The sequence below is a fragment of the Tachysurus vachellii genome, chromosome 7 (genome assembly GCF_030014155.1).
Source record: "Tachysurus vachellii isolate PV-2020 chromosome 7, HZAU_Pvac_v1, whole genome shotgun sequence".
Taxonomy (NCBI): Eukaryota; Metazoa; Chordata; class Actinopteri; order Siluriformes; family Bagridae; genus Tachysurus; species Tachysurus vachellii.
Genome location: NC_083466.1, coordinates 3,808,896 through 3,821,189, shown reverse-complemented (window position 1 = coordinate 3,821,189; position 12,294 = coordinate 3,808,896). Strand labels below are relative to the sequence as shown.

At 37.5% G+C, this 12,294-nt stretch overlaps 1 protein-coding gene across 2 annotated transcripts in view; it reads left to right on the top strand.

Moving 5' to 3' along the window:
- The window catches only part of carmil3 (capping protein regulator and myosin 1 linker 3), a 48,148-nt gene that overhangs the window by 8,365 nt on the left and 27,489 nt on the right, over positions 1-12,294 (top strand). For both annotated transcript variants that reach the window (XM_060873909.1, XM_060873908.1), the window contains exons 3-9: positions 6,577-6,627; positions 6,718-6,777; positions 6,872-6,993; positions 7,426-7,520; positions 7,808-7,878; positions 7,976-8,049; positions 11,281-11,356. In XM_060873909.1, coding sequence (XP_060729892.1) covers positions 6,577-6,627; positions 6,718-6,777; positions 6,872-6,993; positions 7,426-7,520; positions 7,808-7,878; positions 7,976-8,049; positions 11,281-11,356 — 549 coding nt within the window. The remainder of the gene's footprint in view (positions 1-6,576; positions 6,628-6,717; positions 6,778-6,871; positions 6,994-7,425; positions 7,521-7,807; positions 7,879-7,975; positions 8,050-11,280; positions 11,357-12,294) is intronic.

The window sequence follows — 12,294 nt, the reverse complement described above, 5'->3', positions numbered from 1 at the left end:
AAGTGACCAGGTGTAAAAACCCCCTATGTGTTCAGAGTGAAATAGAATATTTGCAGCTTTATTGTAGTAAGATTTGCCTTTGTATCTTTTGGCATTCTAAGTTTACATAGTCTTGGTCATGAACATTGGTCTTGCTAAATATGGTCTTGTCTTTGTATTGTAATGTTTGTGTTGATTTTTTCACATGCACCAAGTTTAGGCCATATTTAAAAATATTCTTGTTTGCCGTAACCCGACCGACCCTGTCAATTTAGGACCGACGCAAATTTTTTATTTTTTTTTTTGCTTTATGTCCGACCGACTTGCCGGTTGTAAATTTGCGTTAAGACCGACCAACTTTTTTTTTTTACTCTTCAAACAAATTCTATTGTTCGAAAATCTATTGCACAAATCGATTGGACCAACCAACACAAGTTTCGAAAACGAAAATAGTAAATTGATTTTAACGACTTTCTCTCGTAGCGTGTCCAGGTTTTTTTTTTTTTTTGGAACGCGTCACACAGCAACTGCAGCTTCGGACACACGCAGAACGGCAAATAATACTACTGCACAATGTTTCAATCTTCTGCCGCTTATCCGAACTACCTCGGGTCTCAGGCGTCATCGGGCATCAAGGCAGGATACACCCTGGACGGAGTACCAACCCATCGCAGGGCACACACACACACTCTCATTCACTCACGCAATCACACACTACGGACAATTTTCAATAGATGCCAATCAACCTACCATGCATGTCTTTGGACCGGGGGAGGAAACCGAAGTACCCCAATATAATCTAACCCTTACCAAGGTCTGCCTAGAGTTGTTTATGAGCAAACTTGTCTCCAGCTCATTGTGACCCTCTAATAGGTTTATACAAACAATCTCTGCTAATAACAATCTCTAGTCACAACCAACCAACTACTAGTCCTGTACACAGTTTAGTGTAGTGCCATACAGTTTAGTTATAAAAAACGGAGCAATTAAGAGTATCCAATTGATGTTTTTGAGAGATTAAGGAAACTGGAGAACCCAGTGGAAACCAATGCAGACAGTGGAAATACGTGCAAAACTTTTTACACAAACAACCTTGGACAAACTATGTTGTATTCCCACATCATGACAGGGGTCCTCTGGTGCCACCGTGACATTTGGCCATACTTTGTAGCCGACGTTTGTTGACATCTGGTCATCACATCCATACATACTTGTAGATGCAGTAAAGGGAATTTGTAATTCTACAGCATACAAAGACATTCTAGAGCAGGGGTGTCCAATCCAATTTACAATGGGTTGGTCTGGGTTCAAGTTTTTATTCAAGTCACATCGGGAACCGCATCTCTTCCACCTGTCTTTTTAATCAGCTGGTCCTGGCTTTCAGTAGACTTAGGTGTGGTTTCTGCTTGGTTGAAATGGAAACCTGCACCAACTCTAGCTCTTTCTGGTTAAGCTTGGATACCCCTGTTCTGGAAAGCTGTGTGCGTTCTACAGTTTGTGGAAGGATCACACATGGGTTGTGGTTTTTATCATGGCCTGCTACATCGAAAGCTCTACACTTGACCAAGCTTGACCAAGCGTTATGGTAGACTTCTGGTGCCATTTTTTCAGGTGGCTTTGTCCAATGTTTAAATTTGAATTGAAACAAGTGGATGGAAACCTTTATGCTCATTGGTAGCTTGGTTGCCAGTTTGGTTGAGGTCCTGAACCATGTGTCTAATAGGGAGAGAGAAAACAAAGAAAGATTTCAGGTTGCTGAGCTCTGCCCAGGTCACACAGTCTCTTGCGAGTTTTTTGGCATCATTTGAATTTTATCTTTGATGTGTAGACAGCTAATGAACCCATGTCTCATGCTGCTTTGCACTTGCCCCGTCTGTCCAAGTCTCCTCTCTTCCTCTCATTCATTATTTCTTTCTCTCTATCTCTGGATCTTCCTTTGAAGTCAGCAGTTCGTCATGGTGCAGTGATTTACAGGTCAATACTGAAAGCTCTTTGCCCATGATACGGGGCATTAAGCCCTATCTCCGGCATCATCTATTGCTTTCTCTTTCTCTTTGTCTCTCTCTACATTTTCAATTGCTATCTCAGTGAACAAAACCTTTTAGGGTTCTGTTTAAATGACAGAATCAACAGACTTCATTCTACTAAGTTCTTAGCAAGTACAAATGTCTTGAATATAGGCAAATTCAATTAAGTTTTGTTTTTTATTGTGCCTTGGAATATAATAATACCAAAAACAAGAAATTCAGAAGTTTATTTCTTAACGAGCAAACCTGAGGCAGTATAAGAAGTAAACTTTGAGAGGAACCAGATTCAAAATTGAACCAATCATCTTTTGGGCGATAGTGGATAGAAGACTTATAAATCATTTCGTTATGCTGTTGAAGATCAGTACAATGTTTGTAGAAAGGATGTTGAGTATGAGGGGGGGCACGGTGGCTTAGTGGTTAGCACGTTTGCCTCACGCCTCCAGGGTTGGGGGTTCGATTCCCGCCTCCACCTTGTGTGTTTGGAGTTTGCATGTTCTCCCCGTGCCTCGGGGGTTTCCTCCGGGTACTCCGGTTTCCTCCCCCAGTCCAAAGACATGCATGGTAGGTTGATTGTCGTCTCTGGAAAATTGTCCATAGTGTGTGATTGGCTGTGATGGGTTGGCACTCCGTCCAGGGTGTATCCTGCCTTGATGCCTGATGACGCCTGAGATAGGCACAGGCTCCCCGTGACCCGAGGTAGTTCGGATAAGCGGTAGAAAATGAATGAATGAATGAATGTTGAGTATGAGATTATTGCAAAGAGGAGTCATGTCATACAATCTTTATCATTTTTGGCAAATGGTTTTAAGGAGTCTTGGCAAATATTGGATTATTTGAACCTTATACAAGATTTTGATATGAATTCCAGCAAATACCAATATTAAATGCTTCAATTTTGTGCTGCAGTGTCTATACAATTAACTACAGTTTCTATGCTTCAGTGCTCACTGTACCCTTGTTTTATGCAGCTGTGCACAGATTTACTGTAGTACATCCTTCAAGCACAACACGGCATATTAAAAATTGATGTATCTGTTTAGCCGCTGAGGTTTTCTGAGGCAGTTTTCTTCTATCTTTTTTTCTATACTGTACTTTGTCATTTGTGCCTTGACAGGGTGAAAATCTCAATAGCAGGTTGGTGTATTGGAGAGTTCTTTGTCTTTCTGGGATCCGTGACAGGACATGTTGGTTTAAGCAGAATGAGACTTACAGAACACCCAATTTTACATCCACTCGCTCCAACCCACCATCATGCTACAGCTAGCAGATGAATTCACAGAAGAAGTAAAACAATGGACAGGAAAAGCTGAAGTCTTTTTTAACAGGATTCCAAGTGATCATGTGGCTTATTCTCTTGAATTACTGAATCATTAGTTAGAGGACTTGAGTGGATGGAAATGACAGAAAAGAATAAAATGGCCAGAAGAAATGAAGAGAAAAAGGATTGTTATTGTATTGGTCTTATAAAGGTTATTTGAATTGGCAAGATAACTACATGCCAAACTGACTTCGAATCCCGAGTTGAAATTCTGCACAAGCTTTCATAGCAAGGAACCAATACTCTCACTTCCCTAGTAATCACTAGCACTAGCCAGTCATGGGCTGGTGGGTGGAAATTAGCAAGGGGTGTTGGGGCATGTAAGGTTTACTTCATGTAAATTATTTCTTTAGTTATGGTTCAAAGACTGTAGGTTGTAGTTCTGCTTACAAAGATCTCTCATCTTACAGTATGTTTCAGTTTTACCCAAACTTAGCATAAAGGAGACAGGCGTACGTGTAGTGGCTTAGTAGTTTTACAGGTCTGCCTCAGACTTCCCGGGTTGGGGGTTTTGATTCATACCCTTTGTGTGTAGAGTTTGCATGTTCTCCCTGAACTTCAGTGTTTTTTCCTCATGTTTATCTGGTTTCCTTTTCCATTCCAAAGCCATAAGTTGTAGGCTGACTGGGATCCCGAAACTGTCTGTATTGTGTGAATGAGTGTGCAAATGAGCCTTGCACCCTGAGTTAGCTAACTGTCTACAGTATCCCCTGTCTTGTTCCTCAGATGCCCCTTTTCCAGAGAGGCAGTTTGAGTGCTGGTTCAGAGCCTAATTTAGAACCAGTTTTTTCTTTTTCGACAGCCAAAGCACCGTCTCTGAACCAGGAAAAGTGGTTCTTAAGTAGCACCAAAACTTTGTAAGAGGCAGGTATACTACAGTACAAGACTCATCTCTGTACTGGCACCAAGGTGGTGGAACGAACTTCCCCTAGAGGTCCGGACAGCTGAGTCACTGGCTATTTTCAAGCGGCGGTTGAAGACCTACTTATTCAGGAAACACTTCAACTAGCACTTCTTTCCTTATCTTTTGCATTTTTAAAAAAAAAACAAAAAAAAAAAAACTTTGACACTTTTTCATTGTAACTCTGAACAAATGTTTTAAACTCATGGTATCTTAAGTATGTAACTTAGTGATCCAGCATTAATGTATTCAATGTTAGAGATTTAAGCACTTATGTACGTCGCTCTGGATAAGGGCGTCTGCCAAATGCTGTAAATGTAAATGTAAATGTTGCTGGTCTAGACTTAAGAACAGCTTGTGTCAGGGGCTGTGGGTGGGCCTACTGTTAGTGCATTTGATAATGTACCTTAAGTATATAATGTTTAATACACTTTTACTTTACCGCGATATGATCAATTATCAGCACACATGATAAAAGGTAGCTACATGCTAAGGCTAACCTTTTTCTGTGTTAATAATAAAATAACGTTATGTACTTTCTCGATTACAACCTCCGTTTATACAGATTACATGGAGCTGCACGTACACGTTGGATTCGCCACTTTTGGGTGTTAATGTAGGTTCACAAAGCCATGAGCATTAACAGTAAAGCAACATCCGCCATTGTTGATGTGTTTGTGTTTGCCGCTGCTGCTGCGCTAACGTTGCTGGGACACGTGACACGTATACAGTGACGTCAGTCTCTAGCCGGTGGAAAGGCAAACCTGTTCTTAGAAGGTTTGCCAGTGGAACCAACTTTGAACCAGCACCAGTGCTAGCTCTGAACCAGCACCCGGTTCTTTTTGGTGGAAAAGGGATAAGAGTTCCCTGAAACTAGGCTCCAGTCTTCCTGCGATCCTGCGTAGTACAAGTGGTTCAGAAAATAGATGGCTGGATGAATGGAGAAAAGATTAGCTGTACTGCTAAATGTTGGCAAAGTCATAATTACATATAGTTCTGTATAATCCGTGTAGACATGACCGCCAACAATACATTTACAAGTTACAAGTCTAAATGATAGAAAAGGAAAACAATACAGGAACTGACACAAAACTTGCGGACCACCATATTTTACATTTTGTAGAATTTCAATTACCGCACATAAACTACATGACACAACGAATGAACGCAAAAAACAAATGAATCTAAATGTTTAGATGATACAGTATACAATTTCTTCAAAACTTATGTTTTCTGTTGAGTCAAGCTGCGTTCTTCCATGTCAGGGAACTTTCTAAAGCGGTTCCGTCATAAGAAAGACTTTTTTTTTACTTTACTCTTTACATCCTCAAAGACAAAAAAGTGCGACACTGAAAAAATAGTGCGAAACTGCAGATGAAAGCTCAATAGAAGGGATATAATGGGGAAAAAACTGAATAGAGAAAGGAAGTAGACGAAGGAAGGACATTCTTTGGCTGTTTCTCTCATTTCCAGTCTATCCAGGAATCACTATTCAGGACCTGTTCAGTATGTTGTTTATATCTGAGAATATTAGCATGGCATTATATATATATATATATATATATATATATATATATATATATATATATATATATATATATATATTTGGATTTACATTATCAGCTATTATGATATTCTTTAATTCTTTGTCAATATCCTGCACTGCTATAGATCCTTCTGTTAGAGGTAGACACAATTGATTTTGGAATCCACAATACATAAATAATTCATAACAATAGACAGAGTTTTGGATTTTTCCAGGTATTTTGAACTACCGTGACATATTAAAAAGCAATCAATATTGTAACAATAATCTGATATTGCTTCATGGTTTTGAAATAGATGTGTAGGTGGAGAATAATATGAGGTAGAATAAAAGGGCTTCAGTAGAAGCATAAATCCAGGGATAAGCATTTCTTTTGGCTGGTTTTCAGAAGGCTAATTAAGCCTAGTTAATTAAATCCTTTTTATTTAATAGACACCTTATACTGACAAGGTAATTTAGACTATTCCTAATTTATGTGTAGATCTGACTCAGTCGCTTCGACTCACTTCGACCCATATTAATCTTCTGGGGGATTTTTATTACTATGAAGGTGGAAGAGTCTTTTTGATCATCGAGCCTTTTACTTAGCTTTTAAGATAGGAAAGAGTGTCCTGTGTTAAAGCTGTGTGAAGGATATTTTTATCTAATTAACCACACAACAGAGAGAGAACAGGAAGCCACAACAGGAAGTAGTTTGTTTTGCAGATAAAATCAGATTTCAATAATGTTGTAAATTTACCAGATGTAGAGTTACCATGTTGTCAATGTTACAATAATAAATCCACTGTGAAATATGTTTTAGGTGTTGGCTACGTGGCGGCTTTACCTCATGGCTCCAAAATTACCAACCAAGGTGATGTAGCATTTATAACTCTCTATAAATATAAACTTCGCTTTAGGTCACATCTAAAATAGTTTAAATTCATGATTATTGTGCTTATAGGTAGAGCAAACATTTAACTACCTGGAGATTCGTGCTATAAGCCCGCATCCAGAGAACCAGGTGAGGGCTATTCTGCAAAAACACATTTAACATACTGTATGAGATTATACTTCTTTTAACAAACAAACACTTTGTGTTTCTGGCTATCTCTCAGGTCGTCATAGAGACGGACAAATCCACCTACATCTTCAGGCTACAGTCAAGTGACCACATGGACCAGCTGCTCGGCCACATCAATTTCACCCTCTCACGTATCTTTAACAACTCCATCTGCGTGTAAGTGTTAAGGGTGTGGGTGATATATAGAAAACCACTTGTCAGGACATTGTTCACATTATACATGTCGAAATGGGAACGTGGACTTGTTCAGACTGCGGTACGGGGCGGAGTTTATGCGTTCTTTCTCACTTTGCCAGCAGGAGTTCATTAAATTAAAAAAATAATTAAAAAAAAAGGTCTGCATTTTCTACACTGTGAGTCACAGACTCAGGGAATGAGTCACAGACTCTGAATAAAAGCAATTGGTTAAGCTGTGGCAAATGTGGTTAAGTAATTTATTTTGGTTAACACTTGATTCTCAAGCATTACGTCTATTCACAGCTGGTTTTTCACACGTATGAGGCAGAATCGCTATGATGATGATACTTAACATGAAAAATAACTGTACATGAAAAAAAATCTCTGAATTCTCTCCTTTCTCTCTTTCAGTCCTTCTATCTTTCAAGCAGATGGTGAGATTTCTGATGGGGGGCATAAATATTCACCAAGCTCGGAAACATCATTGGAGGCTCAGAGAGCGTGTGGTGAGGAAAAACCCCCGACACACTGCGAGATAATAACCAGTTAACATGCCTTCTTGATTATGGCTAATTTGTCGTGCATATGTTATTTGTTCTAATTTGTTGTTCCTATATTTAGCATCTAATCATCACTCATTTGTTATTTCCTTTCAAATCTAGTCAAAGTCCGTGTTTTATCTTTGTCTTTTTGTACACTGGTGGGAAATGTCCTCTTTTAGACTTGATAGTGAAAGCGCTCTTGGAGTTCATTTCACACCAGTGACTTTGCAACACATTTTGGACTCTTCCAGGAGGTTTTTCTGAGACCTACGCTGCGCTCTGTGACTACAACTGCATTAGCTGCAAAGAGGAAGTGCAGTGGGTAAGATGATGTCACATCCTATCTCTGTGTTCACTTTTTGTACACTCTGTGTTTTTTATATTACTTTATAAAATCTCTCTCCATCTTTTGTTTTAAGGATGTGGACACTATATATCACTCCCAGGACAATAGGGAGTTTAATCTGTTGGACTTCGCTCACCTAGAGAGCAGGTAGAGTTTATTCTTTCAAAAATAAGCCACAGCAACAATACAACACATCAACGCCAAACTATATTTTTACCTTCTTATATTTTTTAACCATTATTCTGACCAAATGGGCTTTAAACAATGCTTTCAATCACTTTCAGGCCCAATGGAAGTCAATGTCACTATTGTGTCTACTTATACTGTATTAATTGGGCTGAATTTGTCTACATATCCAAAATTACCGACTCCAACGACCAATAACGAGTGGTCCCAGGAAGGGAATTTTACAAATCACATCATACATCCTTTGTAGAAATTGTGAAACACTTTCAGTATTTGCTGACAGTATTTGCTGACATTTTCAATGTTGAACTGCTGCCCAAGTTGTCTGGATACGTCTGCACTTCCTGGTGTGAGAGACCAAACAGCACTTTTAATCACTATTACTATAAAATTAGTAAAATGTTTCGCTTGATACTTCATTGTGGGCCTATTTAATTTTTTTCTTTTGTTCGAAAACCAAAAGCGTCCTTTCTGACGATCTTCCTTGAACGATATCTTTCTGCATCCCAAAATAAACATGGGTATATTGGGATAATGTTAGTTGTATACGTACTCATCGTACACTCACTAGCTGAAAGACTACCAAAATATAAGACGATGGAAGGAGGCGGGGCTTCGAGAGATCTCTGAGAGTTCAGAACACCAACATAACAGCACATGTTGATGACTTAGCGATGGGAAAAATGGAAGAATGCTCTTTTGCCGTATTTATGAGTGATGACTCATACCAGATTGTGCGTGTGTTAAAATGCGAAACTCCCACACTAAAACATGAGAAGGTCTGTGAATTCTATGATTTATCTCCCAGGAGCTGGGTTCAAATACCAGCTGTATCCCGTGGCTCGTTGATTAGCTTTCTCTGCCAAGCTGAGTTGGGTAACATGATGAATACTGGTGCGTGAATGAGGCACAGTTACATGAATAGGAATATTGAATAAAAGGAATCTTCTAATATGGTAACAAACTCCTGTTTGCAGTGGCATAGAAAGAAAAAATCTCTGACACTTTATCTCTTGTCTTTACATCTTTTAATATTACTTCCAAATTTAGTTATAGCAGTGAATGGTTCTGCAAGTATTCATACGAACGAACTGTTCTAGAATTAATAGCGTATAACGTACTTATTATCTAATTTGAACGCTAAAGATAAATCTTCACACATTCACCCAGTCATTCACATTCAATTTAGAATAGCCAGTCAATCTAATCCGGTGTTTTTTGTTTTTTTATACAGTTGGGAGGAAATAGTATATGCAGCTATAATTGTAGCTTTAATTTTTTTTTATCAACTGTAGCTATAAATTTAATTGCAAATGTGGTCACATGTAAAAAGCGAACATTTTCATTATATCTAAAATAAAAGTCTAAGAAGAATGCAACAAAATCTCTCTTCGGTTATGACAGCATTCGCACATTATCGAAGCTCTTATTACAGCCAATCAGCATCTCTGCTGACTTCCTTCCTCACACTAGCCATGGCACAGAATGGAAGATTTCTTCCTCACGTCAGACATAATTTTCAGTTTCACTTCCTGTGTGATTGTATACGCCTCCAGCTGTACAGAAATAGCCTCATTTCTTGACACCTTTGTCATAGAAACACGCAAGAAAAAAACACATAAGAAACATATGTGATGAAGAATAGGGCTGGCGATCTTAAATCAAGCATAAATTCATAACATGGCTTAATACACAGGAAGGCAGCAATAACGAAACAAGATAAATAGTCCATATACCCAAACTTAGTAAGATTATTAAGATGTTTATTGACAGCTATCGCTACTGTTAACAAGAAAAAGGAAGAGATGTCTACAACACAGATTCTGAAGTTAGAGGGTGTGCCATGAATAGTTGCCATGACAATTGCTCATAGATACGTAGCATGTTTTTCTGATCAATATTCTCGTTGCCAGCTTCGTTAAGGTTGTATTTCTTTGCCCTGACATTAAAGTTTATGCCATTTATCTCTGCTATGATATGATATATTTGAGCTGTTTCGCTTTCTTCCAAGAAAGAGAGTCGTGGAGCCTCGCCAAGACCCTTCTTTTTGGGAAGTGAAGCTTTAATATGGTATTGAAGTAATATAATGCTTTTAGATTCATGACATATGACATATGTGGTTGAACAGGAAATCCAGGTTATTTTTATGTTTAGAACCCCTTTTTATGACGCCGTATCGATCAATCATTAAAACTGTGCTTATAAATTTCTGTGACCATTCTATCAACACCTCATAAAGCTGTGGTAATTGAATTTGTGTTCTACTGCAAACGTTACTTTCCATTATAACGTCACAAGCTGTACTGTACATAAACTCTGTAACTAATTATGTCTTGTGAATCATTATAAACCAACTGATCAGGGATGAACATTACGTTACATTTTAAACGTTAAGTTACAAACAGCTAATTCATTAGCATTTTTAAAAAAAAGCATACAATTAGCATAATTACAAAAAGCATACAATTCCATAATTAGAGGTTCATGAGGCATTATTAGAGTTTATAGACACGCATAGAAAGAAATCTAAGCACTTTTTTTTTTTTTTTTATAAAATGTATTGCATTTAGTATCATTTGAGCTTAGAAAATGCCTACAAGGGATCATTACCAACCTCAAAGCACAAATTAGTATGATTTATTATTTATGGCATCATAGAAAGTCTTATTGTGTATGTATTTTTTTTTCAGTGCAAAGCTGCTCCTTGCTATAGCTTTAGAGATAATATGTCCATGAGAATGAAGTTAATAAGATTCTTCCTCCCAGTTATATAAAGAAGTCCCATGTGAGAATACAGTCATAAGCCTTGCTTCAATTTAAGGCACAGACCTCTCTCTCTTTCTCTTCATTTCTTTTTGCAGTGTCTTTTTTGAAGGAGGAATAGGCATTGAGTGGGCTACAGCTTGTTCCTTTTTTTTTTCCACAGTACAATGGTTTTAGGCCTACGGCCAGCATTAAAAGCCATATCACAGACACGTGGTGCTGAGTAGCATCAGTTTCCCCATCGATCTTCTCTTCCTCTCTTAGCTTCTGTCTCATGGAGTGAGCATATCCTGCTGAATGTGTCATTTTGTACTATTTCTGGCTCTCGGAGTTTGTTTCAGGATTCACTTGTGACAGAAAAGATTGGCTAACTGCCTTTTTTTTTCTCAATGTCTCCTTTGTGTGTGTGTGTGTGTTTTTTTTTTGCAGAGACCTCGCAGTCATTGTGGCATCTTTGGCCTACAATACATGGTTCACCAAGCTCTACTGCAGAGACATGCGCTTAGTAAATATCTCAGCAATTTTTTACATCTTGCTTGCAAATATATTGGGAATATACTTCTTTAGGTACTCATCAGTTATCACATTCCTTACGACTACATAAATGTATATAAATCTATTATCTATAAGATATTAAGGCCAACTGATCAGATCCAACCTGAATCTTTTTTTGATTCTGAGTTTGAAACTGCCAAAAGAATTTGGACATTTATGACAACAAGCTAAGGAAAATGTTAGCTTAAGATATATAACATTACATGGTAATGGAAATTACAGGTTACAGTTTATTGAACAAAATCAGAACCATCAATACAAATCTCAAAATTTCAAATCTCAGAAGTAGCTTGAGCTAGCTAGAATAAGCGTTTAACACCATTGTAGAAAACTAGCTATTTGATTTAAAATAATTTTCTGATCACTCTTAGGTGTCTTAACTATTTTTTTTTAGATATATTTTAGATGTCAATTTTTTAAATTAACAAAACAATCAAGAAAACTCCAGGATATTTGTCAGAGTTTGCAATTTTGAAAAATTACCACAGATTTTCTGCAAATCCTTCTTTGATTAACATGAGAAACATAAGTAAAGCTCTTATGGGGGTTTTGAACAGGTTCCTCTATAAAAAAGGACAAAATAATTTGCAAAATTTAGAAAAAAATCAAGCATTTTGATCCACAAAATCCTGTATGGTTTGAAATGTTTTCAACACATTGAAGTTCTTTTATTTTTAAATGTCTAATTAAAATACAATTGCTGTGGTACAAGAAGTGAAGTGAAGAATCCTTTGCTTGCTGTTTTGGGAAAAAAAACAGCAGCCAAATCAAGCAAAAACTGAATTTTATAATATTAAAAGTTATTAAAAAATATATAATTTTATTTAATGGTTTATTTAATTATCTATATACCAATTCTAATAGTTGAAATTTATATTTATAGCCTCC